Source organism: Rana temporaria, chromosome 4, assembly GCF_905171775.1.
Source record: "Rana temporaria chromosome 4, aRanTem1.1, whole genome shotgun sequence".
Lineage (NCBI taxonomy): Eukaryota > Metazoa > Chordata > Amphibia > Anura > Ranidae > Rana > Rana temporaria.
The window spans coordinates 420,787,687-420,812,083 of record NC_053492.1 but is presented as its reverse complement, the minus strand read 5'-3'; the positions used below and the strand labels follow the sequence as shown (position 1 = coordinate 420,812,083).

At 45.6% G+C, this 24,397-nt stretch overlaps 1 protein-coding gene across 2 annotated transcripts in view; it reads right to left on the bottom strand.

Moving 5' to 3' along the window:
- ITPKB (inositol-trisphosphate 3-kinase B) overlaps nt 1–24,397 on the bottom strand; it is a 151,140-nt gene that overhangs the window by 27,489 nt on the left and 99,254 nt on the right. For both annotated transcript variants that reach the window (XM_040351335.1, XM_040351336.1), the window contains exons 3-5: nt 19,893–19,992; nt 18,709–18,922; nt 4,451–4,655 (exon numbers count right to left, since the gene is read on the bottom strand). In XM_040351335.1, the coding sequence (XP_040207269.1) occupies nt 4,451–4,655; nt 18,709–18,922; nt 19,893–19,992 (519 nt within the window). The remainder of the gene's footprint in view (nt 1–4,450; nt 4,656–18,708; nt 18,923–19,892; nt 19,993–24,397) is intronic.

Below are 24,397 nucleotides of genomic sequence, written 5' to 3'. Positions count from 1 at the left end.
GGCCGTCAATCATCCTCCGTCTCCAGAGGCACGCCCATTCCCCGGTATCTTCGATGGACGACTACAAGGTGAGTATGGGGGCAAAAAATTCGGGACAGGCATACTGTAGCTCGCGCTACAATGCCTGATTTAAAGGTAAAAGAAAAAAAAAAAATTTTTTTCCCGTCGATAGGGTGAACCCCCGCTTTAAATTAGGCGCGCTCCCGCGCCGAGCGTACTGCACATGCTCCGTCGGGTAAATTACCCGACGTGCATTGCGCTAAATGACGTCGCCCCAACGTCATTTGCTTAGACGTTAACGTGAATGGCGTCCAGCGCCATTCACGGACGTCTTACGCAAACGACGTAATTTTTTAAAATTTCGACGCGGGAACGACGGCCATACTTAACATTGGTTGCCCCTCATAATAGCAGGGGCAACTTTACGCGTCGCCTAAGCTACGGAAACGTCGTAAATTCTCAGCGTCGACCGCGCATATGTTCGGGAATCTCGCGTAATTACCTAATTTGCATAGACGACGGGGAAAACGACGATGCGACACCTAGCGGCGGGGAAAAAAAATTGCATTTAAGATCTGACAGCGTAAGAGCCTTACACCTGTCAGATCTAATGGGTATCTATGCGTAACTGATTCTAATGCCGCATACACACCATCACTTTATGTGATGAAAAAAAACGACATTTTCTGTGAAGTAAAAAACGACGTTTTTGAAACTTCAATTTTCAAAGACGAAGTTGCCTACACACCATCGTTTTTCTCACAATGTTCTAGCAAAGTGAGGTTACGTTCCACCACGTTTTTCCATTGAAGCTCGCTTCATAAGTAGCTTCTGGGCATGCGCGGATGAAAAAACGTCAATTTCTGTGAAGTAAAAGTTGACGTTTTGAAAAACGACACATTTTTGGTCGTTTTTTTGAAGACATAAAACGACGTTTCCCCCCACACACGGTCAATTAAAGTGACGTTTTTAAAAACGTCATTTTTTTTCATCACATAAAGTGATGGTGTGTACGCGGCATTAGAATCAGTCGCATAGATTCCCGGGGCCAGATTAGGACTTACAACGGCGCAAATGGTGTTGCGCCGTCGTAACGCCATTGAGAATCTGGGCCCATGCTTTTAGTAAGTGTTTTTTTTTTCTTTTTAATTTTAAGATAAGATATGTTAGGAGTTTTTTTTCCTTATAAAAGATTTGACAATAACACTGTTTATGACACAGAATATTTTTCCAATCCAAAAAGTTTGTCAGGAAGAAGCGGAATGACAATGTAGTGGCGATGCACATCCTGCATTAACAATTCTATTGCTGTATACATCCTTCCTCAGTCACGGCAGCTGGTCATGTATGGGACAGCTTAGTGCTGTTACATAACAATATTGCAGGCGGCCTTTGTGATATAAGAATAGCAATAGGAAAAATAATTGGGCGTTATTACCTGGCCTCTATTCCTGCTTTGAATAGCACAGCCTAACAAGAGCAATAAAGTGATTCAATTTTCCTAGTATTTGCTTTTCACATATGGAGAAGGAAAGTAAAGCATAAAATAAACGAAATGTATTGAAATAAGGGGCAGGTAATAAATGGGCAATAAATGGGGAAGACGGCTTTGCAAGGAACCAAATTGAGTAGTGTCTATTTACTGTCATTCAATAATGCAAGTCACAACAACCTTAACAATATGGGGCAGATCCACAAAAGAATTACACCGGCGTATCTATTGATATGCCGTGTAATTTTAAATTTCCCGCGTCGTATCTTTGTTTTGTATCTACAAAACAAGATACGACTGCATCTCGGATCGATCTGACAGGCGTACGTCTTAGTACGCCGTCGGATCTTAGTTGCATTTTTTCCGCCGGCCGCTAGGTGGCGTTTCCGTCGAATTCCGAGGTGAGTATGCAAATTAGCTAGTTACAGCGATCCACGAACGTACGTCCGGCCGGCGCATTCTTTTACGTCGTTTGCGTTCGGCTTTTTCCGGCGTATAGTTACCCCTGCTATTATGAGGCGTACTCAATGTTAAGTATGGCCGTCGTTCCCGCGTCAAATTTTTAATTTTTTACGTCGTTTGCGTAAGTCGTTCGCGAATAGGGATTTGTGTAGAATGACGTCACCGTCGTAAGCATTGGCTTGTTCCGGTTTAATTTCGAGCATGCGCACTGGGATACCCCCACGGACGGCGCATGCGCCGTTAAAAAAAACGTTGTTTACGTCGGGTCACGACGTGTTTACATAAAACACGCCCCCATCACATCCATTTGAATTCCGCGCCCTTACGCCGCCAAAGATACACTACGCAGCCGTAACTTACGGCGCAAATTCTTTGAGGATTCGAAAAAAAAAAAGTTACGGCGGCGTAGTGTATCTTAGATACGCTACGCCCTACGCATATATGCGACGAAGTACGTGGATCTGCCCCTAAACTTCTATTGTTTGGACCCTTTTGGTCTGTTTAATATAGCACTGAAATCATTTCAATAGAATGTAAAGGGGAGAGCGCCATAGGCTTGTACAGTTTGGGAAATGTTTCTCTGTCTTGACAACCAGCCAAAGGATAAAGCCAACACGTTTTGGATCAACTGTGGGTATAGAATTGGGCATATGGGATTGTATGATATTTTTTTATTTTATTTATTTTTATGGTTGAACTAGATGGACTTGTGTCTTTTTTCAACCTGACTAACTATGTAACTATGTTTTGGGGGGTCACAGCTTAGATTAGAATTGTTGTGGATCGCTACTCTGGTAATCCGCAACCATTGTACATTTTGGGCCAGATCCACGTAGCGTATCGTAATTTTCGGCAGGCGTAGCGTATCGTATTAACGCTACGCCGCCGCAACTTTGAGAGGCAAGTGCTGTATTCACAAAGCACTTGCCTCTAAAGTTACGGCGGCGTAGCGTAAATCTGCCAGCGTATGGGTGCGGAATTCAAATGTTACAGATGTGGGCGTGTTTTATGTTAATTTTACTTGACCCAACGTAAATGACGTTTTTTTCTGAACGGCGCGTATGCGCCGTCCGTGGGGGTATCCCAGTGCGCATGCTCGAAATTAACCCGCAACAAGCCAATGCGCACGACGTGAACGTCATTCTACGCAAAGCCCTATTTGCGAACGACTTACGCAAACAACGCAAAATTTTCAAAAATCGACGCAGGAACGATGTCCAACATTGAGTACGCCTCATATAGCAGGGGTAACTTTACGCCAAAAAAAGCCTTATGGAAACGACGTAAAAAAATGCGCCGGCTGGACGTACGTTTGTGGATTCGCGTATCTAGCTAATTTGCATACTCGACGCGGAATTAGACGGAAGCGCCACCTAGCGGCCAGCGTAAATATGCACCTTAGATCCGATGGCGTACTAAGACGTACGCAAGTCGGATCTAGCCCAGCTTCAGGTGTATCTTGTGGATACAAAACAAAGATACGCCGGAGCAAAATAGAAGTTACGCGGCATATCAATAGATACGCCGTCGTAACTTCTTTGTGGATCTGCCCCTTTGTGTACAATTGTTTTCCAATATGCTCCAATCATTGCCAGCATTCAAGCCCTGCTGAAGGGGGAGCTGTAAGCCCCCCAAATCTGTTGGCTTTATCTTTTGAGTGGATGTCAAGATAAGATTTATTGGACTGTAGAAACCTGTGGCGCTCTCATCCTTTGAATTCTATTGGCTTAATTCTGGGGACCCTAAGGCCCCGCACACACATCCGAGGAACTCGACGTGCCAAACACATCAAGTTCCTCGTCGAGTTCTGTGTTGAAGCCGCCGAGGATCTCGGCGAGCCAATTTTCCTCATTGAACAACGAGGAAATAGAGAACACGTATTGGTACAGGCAGACAGCTATCCTGAAAGTCTGCAGGAGCCAGACATTGCACCCTTGATCTGCTGATCACAGGTGCAATGCTCTGCAGGCTCTATAGAATAAAAATAATAAATGCACATTTTTTTTACCTGCCCAAAAATTAGATTTTTTTTTTGTTTTTAAGTTGAACTTAAAGTGATTGTAAGGGAAATGTTTATTTTTTTTTTAAAAAACAACAAACATTTCTATAATTACCCATTGCTCAGAGCAGTCTCAAACCTCCAGTTATCGGGTCCCCTGCTGGTGCTCCTCCTCTCTGTCTGGTGCCCCCATGGGAAGCCGCTTCCCATGGGGGCACTTGTGCGCACTCACGCCTGAGCCTTGCTGCTGCACCATTCATACCCCACTACCTGGTTACTGGCTTTGATGGACAGCAGAGGAAGCCAATGGCTCCCATGAACAGTCGACGACCAAACTGTAAAGAAAGGTAAGGTCACTGGTCTGGCTGCACTGTCTGGCAGGGGATCAAAAGACTGGTTGAACAGAATAGAATGTCTCCATGTACGACAGTTCTAATGGGTTTTTAGTGGTTTGTCTGGAACTTAGCTTTATATCTTAATCATGGACTATTCTGTACCTTGATGCCTTCAATCCTGAAGCCAAGTGTGGCTGTTGAACTGATCGTCTCTCTCCACGTCATGTAGCGCGGTTTGGTGACAGCTCGCTGCAAATTTTCCTCTTCTGTTGGCGCACTGGGATCCACTTCAATCATCTTGCCATACATGTCTTTTCTCAGGCTAGGCTTCTTCCGGGCTTTTGTCAGCTCTTCCTCTAAGTAGGTCCTGAAGTCACCAACACGGGAAAGATTGAGAAACAACATTTTATATTTTAGTCTTAACAATATTAACTATACAATGTCAGTGAGGGCACTAAAAGCCAATGTCTCCTTGGCTATGTCTGCAAACAACCCCTCTGATAGAAGAAGCGACTTCTGGTTAATGCCCAACTTTATATGGCAGGCCTGTAAATGAATGCCACGCCCACTGCGATTTAATCGTGTATTTTCAGCTTTGCAGTCAATTAAAGTGAAACTAAAGGCATTTTTTATACTCACCTTTCTTCCAAGAGACGTGTCCTTTGTCTACATCTTCTCCTGTATGGCAGTTTCCTGCCATTTTCATTGGCCGGTGCAGCATGACATCACTTCTGCACATGCGCAAGAGGCCAGGAAAGCGGGGGAACAAACACCCCCTTCCCCTCCTGAATTGAATGGAGGATGCTTTCAACATGAAGGAGGGGCACTTTGCCAGGGGGGACCATAACTGCCTTTTTTTTTTTCTTCTTCTTTTTTTTATAAGGTTAACGTGTTACTAAACCCAGGACCCTGCATTCACTATATCTGGTCTCCCACAGTACACAGAACATGGAAATGCAATTTTTTTAGTAAATATAAACTTGAAAAAACTTTTTCTCATCAGCAGTACATAGCAGTCTTATGACTTCTATCAGTGTCTGGTTAAAGCTTGTAGGGGGAGTTTTCATTCTCCTCTGACTGTCCTATGAGGCTGCATGGCCCTTGACCCTCTGTCCGGACAGTGCTGATTGGCCCTGTGCTGGTCCCATGCACCCTCCCAAGAAAAAAAATACCTCTTCAGCAATACACACCAAACTGAGCATGTGCAGAGTGACTCCAAATGTTCTGTCTTATCAGGAGATAGATTGGGGACAGTGAAAGAAGAGGAGGATCAGAGAAGACAGGTTGAAACACCCTTTAACACAGTGCATACTATTAAGGTTTCACAGTGCATATAATCAGCATGCTTTACTGCAGGGGTGTCAAACTGGCGGCCCTCCAGCTGTTCCGAAACTACCGTATTTTCCGGCGTATAAGACGACTTTCTGGATGCAAAAAAATGCATCCAAAGTCGGGGGTCGTCTTATACGCCGGGTACAGTCTCAGTACTCACTTTTTTCCCAGCGCTGACAGTCTAACATGCTGCGATCGCGATCGTGAAGGATTTCAAAGCCGCGCCTTCACTGCAGAGTGTTCTGTGATAGGATGAACAAAAATCTTCCCAGCAGCGCCTCTGTTCTTTGTTCCTCCTATCACAGATGCCTTCTCATCCTCGGACGAGATGAGAAGACGTCCGTGATAGGCGGGAAACATAACAGAGGCGCTGCTGGGAAGATTTTTGTTCATCCTATCACAGAACACTCTGCAGTGAAGGCGCGGCTTTGAAATCCTTCACGATCGCGATCGCAGCATGGGGGACTGTCAGCGCTGGGGAAAAAAGTGAGTGTTAATGCACTGGGGGGGGCAACAAGTTCAGGCACAGTGGGGGCAAGTGATGGCAATGTGGGGGCATGTAATGGCACAATGGCAATGTGGGGGCATGTAATGGCACAATGGCAATGTGGGGGCATGTAATGTAATGGCACAGTCTGGGCATGTAATGTAATGGCACAGTGAGTAATGTAATGTAATGGCACAGTGAGATTTGAAAAAGCCTGTTTCTGTCAGCGGTTCTGGCTACCCCTCAGCTTCCAGAAAGACAGTAAGAAGGGGGTAGTCTTATACAGTGAGTATATCCCAAAACCAAAATTTTTCCTGGAAAATTAGGGGGTCGTCTTATACGCCGGGTCGTCTTATACGCCGGAAAATACGGTACAAGTCCCATCATGCCTCTGCCTGTGGGAGTCATACTTGTAACTGTTAGCCTTGCAATGCCTCATGGGACTTGTAGTTTTGCAACAGCTGGAGGGCCACCAGTTTGACACCCCTGCTTTACTGCATATACAGACTGATTTGACTTTTGTGGGTTTAGCAACACTTTAAAAAGTTCTGTCATGTGGCCATGCATCTCTTCTTCCTGATCCTGATAGTGGGGAGTGGGGTTACAGGAGTGTGCCTGTGTTCTAAAGCCTGTTCATCCTAAGGCAAGATGCAGGCTGGGCTTGAGCAGGGGGCCTGTTCAAGAGGCAGACTGTGATTGGAAGGGGGTATGTAACATGCTAAAGGCATGCTATGATTGGTCAGGGGGTGCAGTGACTGAACAAACTACCCAATACAGGCATGCTGTGTGTCTGCACAGAGTCCTGTACCTCTGAATGGCCAGCCAGAGGATGAAAACTGTCCACACTAACACAGATCAGCTTCTGTGCTTTGTGTGGTCAGTTTGGAACAAGAAAGAGAGGTGATTTGCAGAATAAACCAGGATATGATTTATAAAATAAACATATGTGAACACACACATAGAAAAAAATAAACATTTAGGGTAACATACACTTTAATTTCAGAGCTATAAAGAAAAAGCTGCAGGAATACTTGTTACATGAAGCTTCAGCTTTGCAGCACAAGGCAGGCGGGTGGCAGATGGAAAATTACTTAAAATGTGTGAACAACATAGAAGATGACAGATTATTCTGCAACATTTCTCACGATTCTCTAGAGGAATAAACACGCATTATCTTGTGTCATTTTATGTTTGTTCCATACTCTAGAGATGCATGCGTCATCTGCTACATAAAACATAGTGGCCCGGATTCAGAAAGATCAGCGGATCTTTCTGCTGGCGTAACGTATGTCATTTACGTTACGCCGCCGCAAGTTTTTCAGGCAAGTGCTTTATTCACAAAGCACTTGCCTGTAAAGTTGAGCCGGTGTAGTGTCACAGTTTGCTGCCTATCCTAGAATGCTGCGGAAGTCACGTGGCGGGCAACTGCGCATGCGCGATGCGTTCCAAACGCAAGTGCGATGCATTCCAATGGATTTTCGACAGTACACACCAGCGAACCCGGCATTCAGGGCGACGTGGATTTAGAGGAAAGTGGCCAGTCGGCCTCACGTCCTCGCTACGCTCGGACGGCTTGCTCGGCCTCCTGGCTCTTTTTTTAACATCCTCCAACCCACGGGGATGTTAAGGAAAGAGCCTGGATGCTGACCGAGGTTTCACTGGTGTGCACTGTCGTGAATGCATTGGAACGCATCGCATTTGCGTTTGAGGATAGGCAGCAAACTGTGACAATACCCCCCCCCCCCCCCCGGTGCCACACCACGGCCAGATTGTTAAGAAAGGGAAGGGCTGTGATTATGGAATGCTTGTAGCAATATTGTCTAACATGAGTCTGTAAATGAAATAAACTAAACTATTCTAAATACATCCAAAAACACACCCTCTGAAGAAATAAAAGTGTTTTTCAAATTTCTCTTTGCTTTAGCATTATCACTCCATTCGTCTCCAGTGCCTACCCTTTTTGACCTCCAAAATAATTTTGGTCTTAAGGGTGGTAAAGGTACAATTTTTGTTTTCCTAAATAGCTTCCTTTACCTTAGTACAGTCCTTCTTTACTTACCTCATCCTTCCATTTTGCTTTTAAATGTCCTTATTTCTTCTGAGAAATCCTCACTTCCTGTTCTTCTGTCTGTAACTCCACACAGTAATGCAAGACTTTCTCCCTGGTGTGTAGTGTCGTGCTCGCCCCCTCCCTTGGAAAACAGGAGAGTCGGGACGCTCTCTACGTTGCAGATAGAGAAAGGAGCTGTGTGTTAGTGGGCGCCCCCTTCCTTGGACTCTCCTGTAGTCCAAGGGAGGGGGCGAGCACGACACTCCACACCAGGGAGAAAGCCTTGCATTACTGTGTGGAGTTACAGACAGAAGAACAGGAAGTGAGGATTTCTCAGAAGAAATAAGGACATTTAAAAGCAAAATCGAAGGATGGGGTAAGTGAAGGAGGACTGCACTAAGGTAAAGGAAGCTATTTAGGGGGAAAAAAATAACCTTTACAACCCCTTTAACTCCACTTTCTCCATGCTTGTTTGGTGCCAGCAATGAAGGCATTGAAGCCACAGGGGTCCAATTAACCAGATTTCAGGAGTTGTGCTTTTCTCATGACAGGTTCCCTTTAATGAAAACCAGACCTTGCTCTGCAGGTTAGGGTCAGCTTGCCCGGTCAAGGGCGATGACGGAGCTGGGCTTGTACGGAAAGGCAGGGTGTGCTTTTTTTTTTATGGCCCATGAATTTTGGATAGATTTCATTTTTATTCTACAAGGGTCTGCTGACAATGGGAATAAAAAGTCCATTGATGCGTTAAGCACACAACAATGAGCCGAGTATAATTATAATAATGAGGAGAGACTTTCCAGGGAGAAACAGGAAAAGCCGGAGATGATAAGCGGCTCTGCGGGAGTGACAACCGAGGGTGATACATTGAAACAGTTCAAGGTCTCCTGGAACACCTGACACCTGGACGCACTCAGCGGACTGCTGATGTCAGCAGATCACAATGGGCGATTTCAATCTCGTATTGTCGTCCAATTCTGAAAAGAGGAAATATTTTTTTTTTCCAAGCAGTTGTAATGGTTCCTGCTGTAAAAATCTCATTCTGTTTGGCCAGTGACATCAGTGTTCCCCCCTGTGCTTTGTACCACCAGAGTTTAGATCAGCTGTTAGATCTAAACTTTAGCTAGATGTCATATAGAATATCTGCTAGTTTGGATCTCATATTATGTGTAGCACCCTCACTGTTGCTAGTGTCGGTAAATTTAGATTGGCTTCCCGTAGGCATAGAATGGGTTGTGTTTAGGAGACTAAGCAGTGCTACAAAGGCCGTGGCTCTGTTGCCTCCACGTCTTCTGGAACTCTTTGGATATTTCCAGAACATAGTGGGTGGAGGGACAGAGGCTGCAGTCTGAATATTTAAAGAGTTTCCACCAATCCCTGAGAAGGCGGGCCTAGAAGGTGGGGAAGTAGCCCATAAACACTCAAAAGTCTGTCAAACTCATCAGAGCCCCCCTTACATCAGAGTCTGTATAGGTTTCCCCCCCCCCCTTCCATCAGGGTCCCTATCAGAGCCCCCCTTTCATTAGGAGGATCGCCATCAGTGCGCCCATCAGTGTCCCCTCTTACATCAGGGTCCCCATTAAAGTCCTCTTTTACATTAAAGTGGAATTAAACCCTCCTTTCGTTTTCAGCCAAGGAAACTGCCATCTTTCCCTCTGTTTAATCTTCAACTGCCATGATGCTACACATGTGATCAGTTATGAGACCAGAGATTGGATGATTTGACAATTTGGTTGGGAGCACAACCAATGGGAGTGTTACATTTCCAGCACGTGCCGTAAATGAAACTTATTTATGGATGGGTTTACTTTCCGCTTTAAGGACTCCATCAGAGCGCCCATCAGTGCCCCCCTTGCATCAGAGTCCCACCTTACATCTGGATCCCCGTTAAATTGCCCCTTTACATTAGGGTCCCCATTACAGCCCTCCTTACATCAGAGTCCCACCTTACATCTGGATCCCCATTAGATTGCCCCTTTACATTAGGGTCCCCATTACAGCCCTCCTTACATCAGAGTCTTTCATAGGATTCCCCCCCTCATCAGGGCCCCGTCAGAGTCCCCCCTTTCATCAGAAGTAGATATAAGCAGCCTCTGCTGACCATAATCCTCAATTAGTGCACAATGAGGATATGTCACTGACCCCAGCTGTGGGCCGGATAAAATCAAGTAGCAGGCCAGATAAGGGCCCCTAGGAGTCCCCTACTGTAATGCAATGCATTAATGAACTAAATACTGTACATTAACATGTACCGCAATGGAACAGCACAGCGTAAAGAGGGCCTAGACGAAAGCTGCAGATCTAAAAGACTAAAAATGATGATGTGTGAGCACTGGTCTATGGAGGGTTCCATTGTGAGCCTGGGCTCTATGAGGACACACCTCTAGAGGCCACAAGAAGTGCGTTGCATGACTGTAGACCAGGGGTCTCCAAACTTTTCAAACAAAGGGCCACTTTATTGTCCTTCAGACTTTAGAAAGGGTCGGATTGTGTCCAGTGGGTGCAGAAAATGTCCCGGGCCCAGCACCAGTAAGAATAAATGTGGCCTCAGGGTTGGTGGTCAGTAGGAGGAGAAGTAGGGCCCCTATCAGTAGGAGGAATAGTATCCCATCATAGATATCAGTAGAAGAAATAGTGCCCCCTGTTGGTGTCAGTGGAAGGAATAGTGCCTCATATCAGTTGGAGGAATAGTGCCCCAAGGGCCGCATAAAGGCTAACAAAGGGCCACATTTGGCCCTCGGGCCGCAGTTTGGAGACCTCTGCTGTAGACAGATGCCAAAAGAGGACCACCAATGGAAGGGCAGTGCTGGAACAGGAGAGTGAATTTTTTGAGAAATAAAATATAGATGGATTGCCGTTATAAAATTCTATAGCCAGCCTGTTACCAATAGAGATACAATTCTGAAGACCAGCCTTGGTCTGTGACCGGTAAACCAAGGCGGTATTTTGGCGGCTCTGTGGTTGGACACTGCAGATATCGCTGTCAGTGAGAACACATGTACACTAGTTTCCTTCCAGCTATGTACAGAGCACGCCCACGCACTGTCAAGCTTCTGACAGTTCCTTTAACACCTTCTGTGCTAGTGTCCCTGTCCCAGCAGCCAGAGACAGACACATCTCCTGTAGGATACCGACCATCCCCCGTGACCCTGGGTGACCTGCTCGTCATTACTGCAACCACTAATGGCATTTTTTAGTTTTGAATTTGGAAGGTGCATAGTTGCCAACATTTAAAAAAAAATTCCAGGGACACTTTGCAGCACAGCTATTAATTAATTACCACACTCACTTCCCCGAAGCTCCACCCACTCCGCATAATCTTCGCCTACTTATCAGATTATAGCGGGGGCCTCAAACTCAAATTACCTGAGGGCCACAAGAAAAGTTTTCATATGCCATGGGGGGCCGCATGCAAACTTTCAAACTTCAAAAACAACAGTACTGGTGTCAGCGAACACATTATTAACCCCCAGCACTGGTGTCAGCGAGCGCATTATTACCACCAGCACTGCTGTAAGTGGACGCATTTTTACCCCCAGCACTGGTGTCAGTGGATGCATTATTAACCCTGATCACTACACTGCACACCGACCACTGCACACCGACCACTGCACTACACGATGACCACTACACTGCACACTGACCACTACACACTGACCACTCACCATCAGGGCACAGCACATTAGGTCACAGAGCCCAGCACATTAGGGTACAGGGCACAGCGCACATCAGGGTACAGAGCCTTTCACATCAGGGCACAGGACCCGGCATGACAGGGCACAGGACACGGCACGACAGGGCACAGAGCCCGGCACATCAGGGTACAGAGCCCGGCACATCAGGGTACAGAGCCCGGCACATCAGGGTACAGAGCCCGGCACATCAGGGTACATGGGGCACATCAGAGCACAATCGGGGCACATTAGGGTACATGGGGCGCATCAGAGCACATCAGGGTACATGGAGCAGATTCAGGGTACAAACAGGGTACATGAGGGCACGTACATGGGGCACATCGGGGCACAATCGGGGTACATGGGGGCACAATCGGGGTACAATCAGGGTACATGGGGCACATTAAGGCACATGGGGAACATGAGGTCACAATCGGGGTAGATGGGGAACAAACAGAGCACATGGGGCACAATCAGTGTACATGTCAGCGTTTACTTGTTTTTCTTTTTTCTTCACATGCAGAGTAGCGCAGGAAGCGTCTGTCATATGTTCGATTCTCTGTCTCGTGCTGCGGCTGCTCCCCGCCCCCCCCCCCCTCTCTTCTCGTCCATCCCAGGTGATATCACAAGCAAATAGGGATGGACGAGAAGAGAGAGGGGGGGCGCCGGGGGGGGGGAGCAGCTGCAGCGTGAGACAGAGAAGTAAACTTATGACAGAGACGCTTCCTGCGCTACTCTGCATGTGAAGGAAATCTACTCCCCCCACTTCCGCCCTGCCTGCGGGCCATTTATAACTGGTCCGCGGGACGCAAATGGCCCGCGGGCCGTTTTTTTGAGACCACTGGATTATAGGGTCTACTCAATAAAGAGAGAATTACAGGAAATTGATACAACCTCTGTGATTGTGTAAGAGGGGAGAGGAAGTCCTTAGGGTAAGGGAAGGTCCAATATAAAGGACTACAAGTATCAGCACGCCTCCTGCCTTGTACACCTATGACTCACTGCCTGTGATTAGCGCAGTGCTGACTTCCTGGTGGGCTCTGCACATGGGCTGTGTGAAAACGCTGGAACTCATCCTTAGTCAGAGACTGCAGACATGGTACAGGAGATGGTCAGAGAGTGTGCGGACATAATTGGGCTGAAATTGCACAGAATGCACAGCGTGTTCCTGTGTTTTTCAGTGTGAACCTGGACCTGTGACCTGGAACCCACACTTTGCTAACTTGCCTGGAAAGGGGGCATTAGTATGGGCACCTGGAGCAATTTGCCACATCTTTTCTGAGATGCCAAGGGCCACCCCCTCTGTGGCAGACAGCAGCTTTAATTTGGGGGGGGGGTATGTGCTAAGGGGGTGGATTTCATATCCAAGCCCCCTTGCAGCATACATCATAAAGTGCCCCCTAGAACATTTCCTTTCCCCCAAAATTACTCACAGTAAACTGTAACCTGTAGGCATGACCCCCTCCCTCCCCCTCTGGAAAGCTCACTTACTTTGCATTAGGACATGTGTCATCTTGTCAGACGAGCAGCTTTTCTCGGCAGCAGCGTGGTGAGCCTCCTTCTCCTCCCCCTCCTCCTCTGTGTATACAGGAAACCTCACACAGCAGGAGAAGGAGGGGGGCGGGCTCAGTTCACTCCGTCTCACTCTGCAATGTGTGTGTCAGGAGTCAGGACCAGGCAGCCGGGGACTGCAGGGAGATATATAAACATACTGCCGCACCTGCCTTCCCCACTAGCCGGGACAAGTCCCGGCAGGCTGAATTAGCCGGGACTAGGTCCTATTTCACGGGACTGTCCCTTTAAAAACGGGACAGTTGGCAAGTATGAAGGTGATAGCTGCAGGAGCCCTGCCATGAATGTATTAGTTGTTTTTAACTTGGAAGACCAAAAATACACAGACAAAGTGACAGATGAGATGAACTGATGCAGATTAATGACTTGGTTTCTGTACATATCTGATCACAGATGCACAGATGTCTCACCAAAAAGGTTGACCAGTGAAACGTCTGCCTGTTCATCATCATGCTGTCAGGACTTGGATATCAGCTCTGATCAGGGCCGTCAATAGGGGGGTACCACCAGGCCATCTGTAGGGGGCCCGGGCACACAGGGGGGCCCAGACAGAAGGTGGATTGGTACAATTACAGAACAAATCACTGTGTCTCTCCCTCCCGACTTTCAGCTACTGGAGGGAGAGACACAGCACATTGTCCTGTGATTGTCCTCCTGTCCAGCTGCACCAATCCCCCTCCCCAAAGTACCCACATCATATTCCCCCTGTGTGCCCCCCCCTCGTCCCCCCGCATCGCACCAGCTTCCCTCTCCCGCTGGCTCTTCTGGGCACACAGGCGGATGGAGAGTGGAGGAAGGGGTTGGTAACTATGTCATTTACCGGCCCCTTCCTTTTCTGAATTGGACACAGTATTGGAGATTTATTAAAACTAAACAAAGTTGTGCATAGTAACCAATCCGCTTCCAGGTTTTATTTCCAAAGCTTAATTGAACAAGCTAAAGTTAGAAGGGAAATTTTATCAAGGGACCACAGCACTAGAGGGTTGAGAACCACTGCTCTATAATGTGCGCATGTCTCAATTAGGAGCTCTAAGTGTTATTTCTGTCTGCTGCTTTGTTCCTCTGCTATCAGCATTAGTCACTTCTGACAAGTTTTCCTGACATAAAGAGAAAAATGGTGACAGGGGAGGGACCTCCAGCTGATTGACAGCTTTGTTCCTGTGTGCTGTGTGAAGGATGTGTGTCACTTCCTACCAATCAGCTCTCATAACTTTCCTCACTGAGCTCTGCAAAGTGTAACTTCAGTTCTCCACCTCTTTTTTTCTGAACTCTCAGACAAGCCTGATATATTAGGCACTTTGAATGGCTGTAGAGAAGAGAAGACCTCAGATAAGCAGGTACAACTTATGTAGGCAGATTTGTTTCATCTCTGTGTATCACCTGAGGATAGTCACTTCACTGGGTAAATAAGGGTTTACAACCACTTGAAGCCTCCTAACATGCTTGTCCTGGGTTCTTAAAGCGGAGTTCCACCCAAAATTGGAACTTCCGCTTAACCCACTACTCGCCCCCTTACATGCCACATTTTGCATGTAATTTTTTTGGGGGGTTAGTGGGGGCTTCAGGAGGAGTGGGACTTCCTGTCCCACTTCCTCCTTCCGCCGAGGGGCATTGTAGGCAAATAGCTTAATCTCCTACAGGGAGGGGCTGCAGTAGGCGATCGCCTGGGACACATGACAGGTCCCATGCGATCGCCTGTCCAATGAGAGAGCGCAGCGCCGCTCGCGCATACGCAGTGGGTGCCCGGCCGTGAAGCCGAAAGCTGTCACGGCCGGGTGCCCACACTTAGGATGAAGACGCCGGCCGGGGAGGGGGGGAGAGGAGCGGAGCCCCGATCGGCGCGTCGCTGGAACGTGGAGCAGGTGAGTGTATGTTTATTAAAAGCCAGCAGCTACACTTTTTGTAGCTGCTGACTTTTAATAAACACAAAAAATGCCTGGAACACCCCTTTAAGCATACCTCCCAACTGTCCCTGATTTCGAGGGACTGTCCCTGATTTGGAGCAATGTCCCTCTGTCCCTCATTCTACTCATTTGTCCCTCATTTTGGTCTGATCTATAGAGTTGTATATAAAATGCACTTTTTATCTATCAAAAAGTGTTCCCAGTGCCAAACCATTCATCTGATGTATAAATTGCTGCATTTGTAAATTTCAAAAGCCAATATAAAGGAATAGTAGTGGTAGAAAAGCACTTGTGGGTTTAACCAATCTTATTTTTTTGTACAATTCTCCTTTAAGGGGGCGTGGCAAGGGGTGTGTCCTATCCCTGCATACTTTTGCTGATAGGTGTCCCTCATTCCCATCTCAGAAAGTTGGGAGGTATGCTTTAAGTAAGAACGTAATAAAGGAAAGATGGGGCTGATAGCATAACAAGTTGACAATACCGCCCCTGATATTTCAGTAAAGATTTTTTTCATTTTATTAAATCACACACTTGAGTTCTGCAGCTGAAGCTAATTGTCTTTTATTTGAAAATCTAGCTGACATGTTGTTCAATTATCCACACTGATGAATAATGGCATGTGTACAAAGAAGGAGATGTAAGTTGTACATTTGCATGATTTGCTTACTTCCACTTCAGCGGTTTTGGATAAAGACGATTAAGAACTCTGAATGAGGTTATAATTAGATGAGGCCCGGCACTTTCCATCGCATTACCTGAACCGCCCTGAGTTTCACCAAACAAGATTGTCCTGCTTTTCCCAGGAATTATCATCTATCTGGACTAAAGTGGATCTCTCTTCACAAGTCGGCATAAATCAATTTCTGATGTGTCACAATACACAGCAACAGTATCATTCATTGCTCCAACGTGCAACATTGATTGTTAAAGTAATCTTTAACCACTTAAAGCGGAGGTTCACCCGTACAATATACTTTTTCCCCTTAGATTCCTGCTCGTTTTGTCTAGGGGAATCGGCTAGTTGTTTTAAAATATGAGCAGTACTTACCGTTTACGAGATGCATCTTCTCCGCCGCTTCCGGGTATGGGCTGCGGGACTGGGCGTTCCTATTTTGATTGACAGTCTTCCGAGAGGCTTCCGACGGTCGCATCCATCGCGTCACGATTTTCCTGAAAGAAGCCGAACGTCGGTGCGCAGGCGCAGTATAGAGCCGCACCGACGTTCGGCTTCTTTTGGCTACTAGTGTCGCGATGGATGCGACCGTCGGAAGCCTCTCGGAAGACTGTCAATCAAGAAGGAACGCCCGCTCCCGAAGACCCATACCCGGAAGCGACGGAGAAGATGCATCTCGAAAACGGTAAGTACGGCTCATATTTTAAAACAACTAGCCGATTCCCCTAGACAAAACGAGCATGAAGCTAAGGGGAAAAGGTCAAAAAATAAATAAATGGGTGAACTCCCGCTTTAAGCCCCGGACCATATTGCTGGTCAAAGACCAGAGCACTTTTTGCGATTCGGCACTGTGTCGCTTTAACTGACAATTGCACGGTCGTGCGACGTGGCTCCCAAACACAATTGGTGTGTTTTTTTCCCCCACAAATAGAGCTTTCTTTTGGTGGTATTTCTACCATAATAAATGTCCCCCAAAAATATATAAAAACATTTTTTTTTCCTCAGTTTAGGCCGATACGTATTTTTCTACATATTTTTCGTAAAAAATCGCAATAAGCGTTTATTGATTGGTTTGCGCAAAAGTTATAGCGTCTACAAAATAGGGGGCATTTTTATGGCATTTTTATTAATATTTTTTTTTTACTAGTAATGGCGGCGATTAGCGATTTTTTTTTCGGTACTGCGACATTATGGCGGACACTTCGGACACTTTTGACACATTTTTGGCCATTGGCATTTTTATAGCGATCAGTGCTATAAAAATGCATTGATTACTATAAAAATGCCACTGGCAGGGAAGGGGTTAACACTAGGGGGCGGGGATGGGGTTAAGTATGTTTCCTGGGTGTGTTCTAACTGTATGGGGGGGTGGACTCACTAGGGGAAATGACTGATCGCTGTTCATACATTGTATAAACAGAAGATCAGCATTTCTCTCCCTGACAGGAGTGGGAGCTGTGTGTTTACACACACAGCTCCCGGTTCTCGCTCTGTAACGAGCAATCGCGGGTGACCAGGGACAAGCGGGCGGCACGCCCCTAGTGGCTGCTTCGCGAGGCAACGTAGAGCTACAGGCTCTTGCGCAGGAAAGCCGACCTGCCGCCGTAGAACTGCGGCGGCTGGTCGGCAAGTAGTTAAACGAAACTCTTTAGCCGCTTGCCGACGATGTACTTTGGCAGAATGGCACGGCTGCACAAATGGGCGTATCCGTATGTCCCTTCGTCATCACAGGCTAGCAGGCACGCGCACACCCGCCACGCGCCGCAGACATAGGAGTGGATTTAGTAAAGACAAACAGACCGTACACTTTGCAAGAGCAGTTGTTCCATAGCTTAGTAAATGAGATGGAGCTTAACTGCAAAGAATACCCAATCACGCGCAAGGGAAATAAAAATATAAAACATTTACTTCCCCATGAATGGATGACGGAAGTCAGCAGAGCTTTTGCTCATTTACTAAGCTCTGGGGCAACTGTTCTTCCAAAGTGCACAGTCTATTTGCCTTTAGTCATTTTGCATGGCAAGTGCATCCTATAGCCGGCAATAGCACTGTTCACATGGGTGTGATGCCGACTTTGCGGGGCTGCGCTGATTTGAAAAAGTAGCACATGCACTACTTTGGTCAATTTTGGGTGCAACTTGAAAATAAATCTTTGCATTAAAGGGGTTGTATGCATTAAGGTGAAAAAACATCCGATGGTACCGGCCCCCCTCGAACCCCTGTTTTACTTACCTGACCCCTCAAAAGTCCCGCGCGCATCCACGTGATCCTCTTCGATTCCCAGCCTGGCCGTTGATTGGCTAGGCTGGACGGATTGATAGCAGCGCAGCCATTGGCTGGCGCTGCTGTCAATCACAGCGGATGACGCGGTGCGCCGGGGGGCGGGGCCGAGTGATACAGTCGGCGGCTGTGCCCGTCGCTGTATCACGGGAGCGCGCTCGCAAAAGCTTTTCACCATGCGAGCTCGCTCGCATGAAGGTGGAAAGCTTTTGCGAGGAGGAGCCGAGACAGCCGCCGAGGGACCCCATTTTTCAAAGCCGCAGTCAATGTGAACAGGGGCGAAGTTTCCTGGTAGGAGAAGTTCTCTTTACTGGTATAAGCTCTAAAATGCTGGCCCTACCAATGGGCCATAAGAGAGCAGAGACCCCATAGAACAACCTAGTGTACCCCATTCCCTCTATAGCATTCATTTCATATACATTTAAACCAATTAATAAAAAGCAGTGCTCACCGGACCCCCATCTTGCAGTCCATGACACAGGGACTTTCAAACTCGGACAGCAGGTCCTCCATCTGGTTGTATCTCTCACCGTCTTTCAGCACATCGCCGTGATACATGGGGACGTAGGGCTTCAGCACATCATTCATAAGCTGGCTGAGACATCGCTGCTCGCAGTCACAATGCTTCTTTAGGATCTTACCATTGGCTGCGGCCTTGAAACTACCTGCAAAGACAAGGAAGTTACACGTTTGCCGGAATACATTTTGAACTTGAATTTGGACATTTGCTTTTGTTAATGTGTCTATTATACTGGATGTTCACATTGAGGCCTGGTTCACACCTATGCATTTTTTAGTGCATTTTGCAGAAACGCACTGCAGTCCATTTAACATGGCTTCCTATGGGACACGTTCACATCTATGCGTTTTTTAGCTGCTGCGTTTTTAGAAAGGGTCAGGGACTTTTTTAACCACTTAAGTCCCGGACCATTTTGTAGCTAAAGGACCTGGCCACATTTTGCAATTCGGCACTGTGTCGCTTTAACTGACAATTGTGTGGTCGTGCGACGTGGCTCCCAAACAAAATTGACGTCCTTTTATTCCCACAAATAGAGCTTTCTTTTGATAGTATTTGATCACCTCTGTGGTTTTAATTTTTTGCTCTATAAACAAAAAAAGGGCCTCATATCAGTTGGAGGAATAGTGCCCCAAGGGCCTCATAAAGGCTAGCAAAGGGCCACAGTTTGGAGACCACTGCTATAAGGGATGAACAATCCCTTGTAATAGCTTGGGCAGTGATAGGTCCTTTTTGAGAAATCAGGGGTCTCTGGTAACACATAATCAAAACAATCTGTGTTACCAGCCAAGTAAACAAAGAACTGAAAACTTCAGTGGTCACAGAGGAGGTGGAGGAACAGATGGTCCTACTCCTCTGTAAGCTGCTAGCCCAACTACTTCCAGTGTTCCCAGACTTCTCAATGGAATGGGGAAGCCCAGGAACAGTGGCAGGTTGGGGCAGGGCCCCTTTCACAGGTCTCTAACACCCTCTGTGTTCCCATTAGGGAGATTTTTACTCACTTCCTGTGTGGTGGTCATCATGACAGGAAGTGAGGGCATAGCTCCTTATCTGGGAGCCAGAGATAAAACTGGGATTATGTTCAGAACCTTTCTCTAACATGGTTTTCTGTGTGGTACCTGCATGTCCTGCCAGTTGAATCCAGGGATACTTCTTCTTGAATGACATGACAAAGGGAGACCAGTGAACCATATTCTTGATCTTCCTCCATGACTTGCTCTAAAAAAAAAAAAAAAAAAAAAAAAAGATGAAAGATGTCAGCTTTTGTGTTCTGTGACTAATAAATAGGTTTATTCATAAAGGTAATCATACAGATGATAAATCTGTTCCCCAAAATTGATATATTCAAGGAGACCCAATGGTGATCCAATCTGCAACCTCTTTCTCCAAAATGAAAACACCACACTCAGAAGGTGCTAGCAAGGGAGCTTTGATGTCCCATTTCTGGAATGGAGGTGCGTATTTGGAGACTTTAGTACCACTTTAACGTATAATTTTTAAAAATTGGATGAAGAAGTAAATAGATAAAACCTCTGCCAGATTTTTTTTTTGTTACGGTTATCCCATTACAGAGATTTACTTCCATGTTCTGTCATAGAAACCGAAGTAGGTGGACACCCCTCCAAGTTATTGAGTCAAGGTGTACAAATCCAGCTCCATAACGACATGAAGGACCAATTGGCGTGGAGGAACTCGAGTGGCCTGCACTGACCTCAACCCTACGGAAAAACTTTGAGATGAATTGGAAATCTGCGATTTAGGTCTTTTTGTCCAACATCAGTACCTGACCTCAAAAATACTCTTTTGGCGAATTCCAACACACACTCCAAAATCCAAAACAGTCTCCCAGAGGAGCGGAGACTGTTATAGCCAAGATGAGAAGCTCCATAGTAAATTGTGAGAAAAACAATCAGCGCTAAAAATGTTATTAAATATACAGTGAAATTAAACCATGCTGCTCAATACTATAATAATACCCTGGAGTGCACACCACCAGTAAGAATGCGTGCTCACCTCCCAGATGAGTTAAAACTCATAATTAGATCTTCCCACGAGTCCTTAATGATCTCCTCCTCTCATTAATCAATGGTGGGTAATCCAAATTGCTCCTTTCCACTAGTAACTCTGCACACTTGCATTCCAAGGAAACAAATCACCTCCCAGCTTTGCTCAAGATTCCGTGAGTTCAGGACATGTAAATAATAAGTATAGAGACCATGACCATAGTGTTCTCCGTATACAAATGTATTCAAAAGCCCCCAAAAACAAGGTACTCTTAGGCCTCGTACACACGACCGAGTTTCTCTGCAAAAAACAGCAAGAAACTTGCTGGGAGATATTTTTTTGCAGAGGAAACCGGTCGTGTGTACATTTTCGTCGAGAAACTCGACGAGCCAAAAAGAGAGCAAGTTCTCTATTTCTTGCCTTGTCGAGTTCCTCGACAGCCTAACAAGGAACTCGACGAGGAAAATGATGTGTTTCGCTCGTCGAGTTCCTCGGTCGTGTGTATGAGGCCTAATAAGATAAAACTGTAAAATTTGCATATAAAAACCTCCACAGTCGCGCCACCAAGGTCACACTCACAGTGCCTGGCAAGACGTCACACTATCGGCTCCTCCCCTCTAGACGCGTATCGCCCAATCACAGGCCTTCCTCAGTAGAACTTTTTCATTTAGTGGACTATTTAACATTTGATCTATTAATATTATATATTTGCACCTTTATTTTATGTAATTTCATTTAGCTTCATAGTAATGTCCATGATTTTGGAATTAGATGTCCAACAGCTCATACAGGTGCGATGGACGGGTGTCAGCAAATGTTTGGCCATATAGTGTACACGAGGACAGCCATATTTGTCCATTTCGAATGCAGGCTGTACTTTTTCCTAATAATTATTACTTCTACTGCTGCTATTAATATTATTAATTCCAGAATAAGACTTAAAAGCCCAATGCAGATGCTCCAAAGCTGGATTATTCCTAACTAATAAAGAGCACTATTCCGCATTACTCATAGTAACAATATGGAATGCATCAATGAACACCGGTATTCTCATAAAGGGATGTTATGATGTGACTGAAGGTAGTGAACATGTGTAGAGGAAGCATGCTCAGACACTCACAATGTGGAATGCAGATCTCCTGCCTGTAGGAAGTGACTCCATGTGAAATGATGCGTCCCCGGGGTCTCTCACGCACAGCCTTACGTCTTATGCATTCCGTCCCCCCCCCCCCCATTCCGTCCCACAGAACACCAACAAATAAGAATTATGTGATACTTAAGTGCTGTTTTCAGTGCAACATCTGTTGTACACAATGTTAACACAATATGAGTGTTGCATAATTGAAAGTAGATCTCAACCATAACTTGAAACACGTAGTTTGCCTAAAACATATCCAAACCCAAAAACAACATAATATATTGCAGCTTACCAGTCCTTAGATGTACTGGCTGCATTCCTTTTAACATATTACGGGAACGACAATTTTCTTTTGTCGCTCCCTGGGAGCTTAAAATAAAGCATATTAGAAAAACCTTATCTTCATTGTGTAAACTACTAATCCCAATAATCCATCATGTAATGGAGATGAACAAAGTCCACCCTGGGTGACAACCATGGATCTTTCTTAAGATTAATGGAGAAATTAGTGTAGACACCGAGGGACAGGAACTGTGTAATTTGCAGGATTACCAGGTAAAAATAAACAAAACGATTACCTCCAAAAATATGGGATTTTGTTTGTAATAAGTTCAAAAAGATATATAATTTTTTTTTATATTTATTAAAAAAACATAATAGAAAAAGACACAGAAACCACAAACGTGGTAGACAAATTAAAAAACAATGTTACATTGAAATGCAAGAGCATATAAACCATGATAACGGTAACTGCATTGAGATCCCAAGAACAATCGTAAAGGTTCCCGGGAATGCCAAGCTGCTGGATCCAATGTAACATTGTTTTTTAAATTGTCTACCACGTTTGTGGTTTCTGTGTCTTTTTCTATTATGTTTTTGTAATAAATATAAAAAAATAAATTGACCGTATATACTCGAGTATAAGCCGAGTTTTTCAGCACATTTTTTTGTGCTGAAAGTGCCCCTCTCGGCTTATACTCGAGTCACCTTTTTGCGCCTGATCTCCTGGTTTCGGGTATCCGGTACCAGCCAGCCGTAGGTCCCCTGGACCCCAAACTTGGCACACATATAGCCCCACTTCTCTACAAGTGTGCAAGGTTTGTTGTCCGGGGGACCTACGGCCGGGGAGCACCGACTTTTCAAAGCTGGGCACCCCTTCCATAGACTCCCATGTTAAATGGTAATTTCTCTGTTGATTTTGGGGACCTGTTACTGGCCGGACGTAGGTCCCCTGGACCTGGAACTTGGTACACATGTAGCCCCATTTCTCCTTTACAAGTGTATAGACTCTCATGTTAAACGTCAGTCTAGGCATGGACACAGTGAGGCATGTACATGGACACAGTGAGGCAAAGTGAGGCATGCAGAAGGACACCCTAGGCTTATACTTGAGTCAATACGTTTTTTTGTGGTAAAATTAGGTGCCTCGGCTTATATTCGGGTCGGCTTATACTCAAGTATATCCGGTATATATCTTTTTGAACTTATTACATTGCCAACAAAATACCCTATTTTTGGAGGTAATCCTTTTGTCTATTCACGAGGGATGGTGGCAATTTACATGCCAGTTTATGGGAGTCTATTTTATTACCAGTTAAAAATAAAGGGATAGAATGACTGAAAATAGAAATGTAACGCTACCGCTACCCACATGGAATAGAAATATATTTCCAATATATTTAGAAAATAAAAATTATATGTGACATATATTTACAATATATTGTAAATAAATGTCACAGATATAAAAAAAAAAAAAATTGAAATATATTGGAAATATATTTCTCTTCCATGTGCAAAAGACTGGTAACCTATAATATATAACATGTTTGGGTTAGGTTTTAGATATGCTTTAAAGCTATTCCTTTCATCATCCTAAATTTTTTATATACTTTAAAATGGTGCTAAATTCTGTAAATCCTCACCTCCACTCCAAAGATGAGACATCGGACAGTTCCCTCGCTGGTCTTCCAGGTTGTGGAGTCTTTGGCCATCTTGATTGGCCAGTACAGGATGATGTAATTACTAGGCATGCATACGGGAGGAGACTCATCCAGGCAGATGCTGGAATTGGGAACTTCCAACCTTATAGTAACATTTCGGGGATGTCCCTTTTCTGTTACAGCATGACTGTGCCCTTGGGCAGAAAGCAAGTTCCATAAAGACATGGTTTGATGAGGAGAAACTCAAGTGACCTGCAAAAATTTTAACTAAGCCCTGCCCCTGCTTTCTTGAGGTTCCAGACAACCAACTGTGGCAAGCAGAGCACACAACCAAAGGCCCGTCCACACGATCGGATATTCCGACCATAATTGTCCGATGGACGGATTTTGTCGTATAATCCAACCGTCTGTATGCTCCATCGGACAATTGTTGTCCGAATTTCCGACAACAAATGTTGGATGGTCATGCTCTCAAATTGTCCGACAACAAATGTGTTCCATCGGATTATCCGATCGTGTGTAAACAAATCCGTCGGACTAA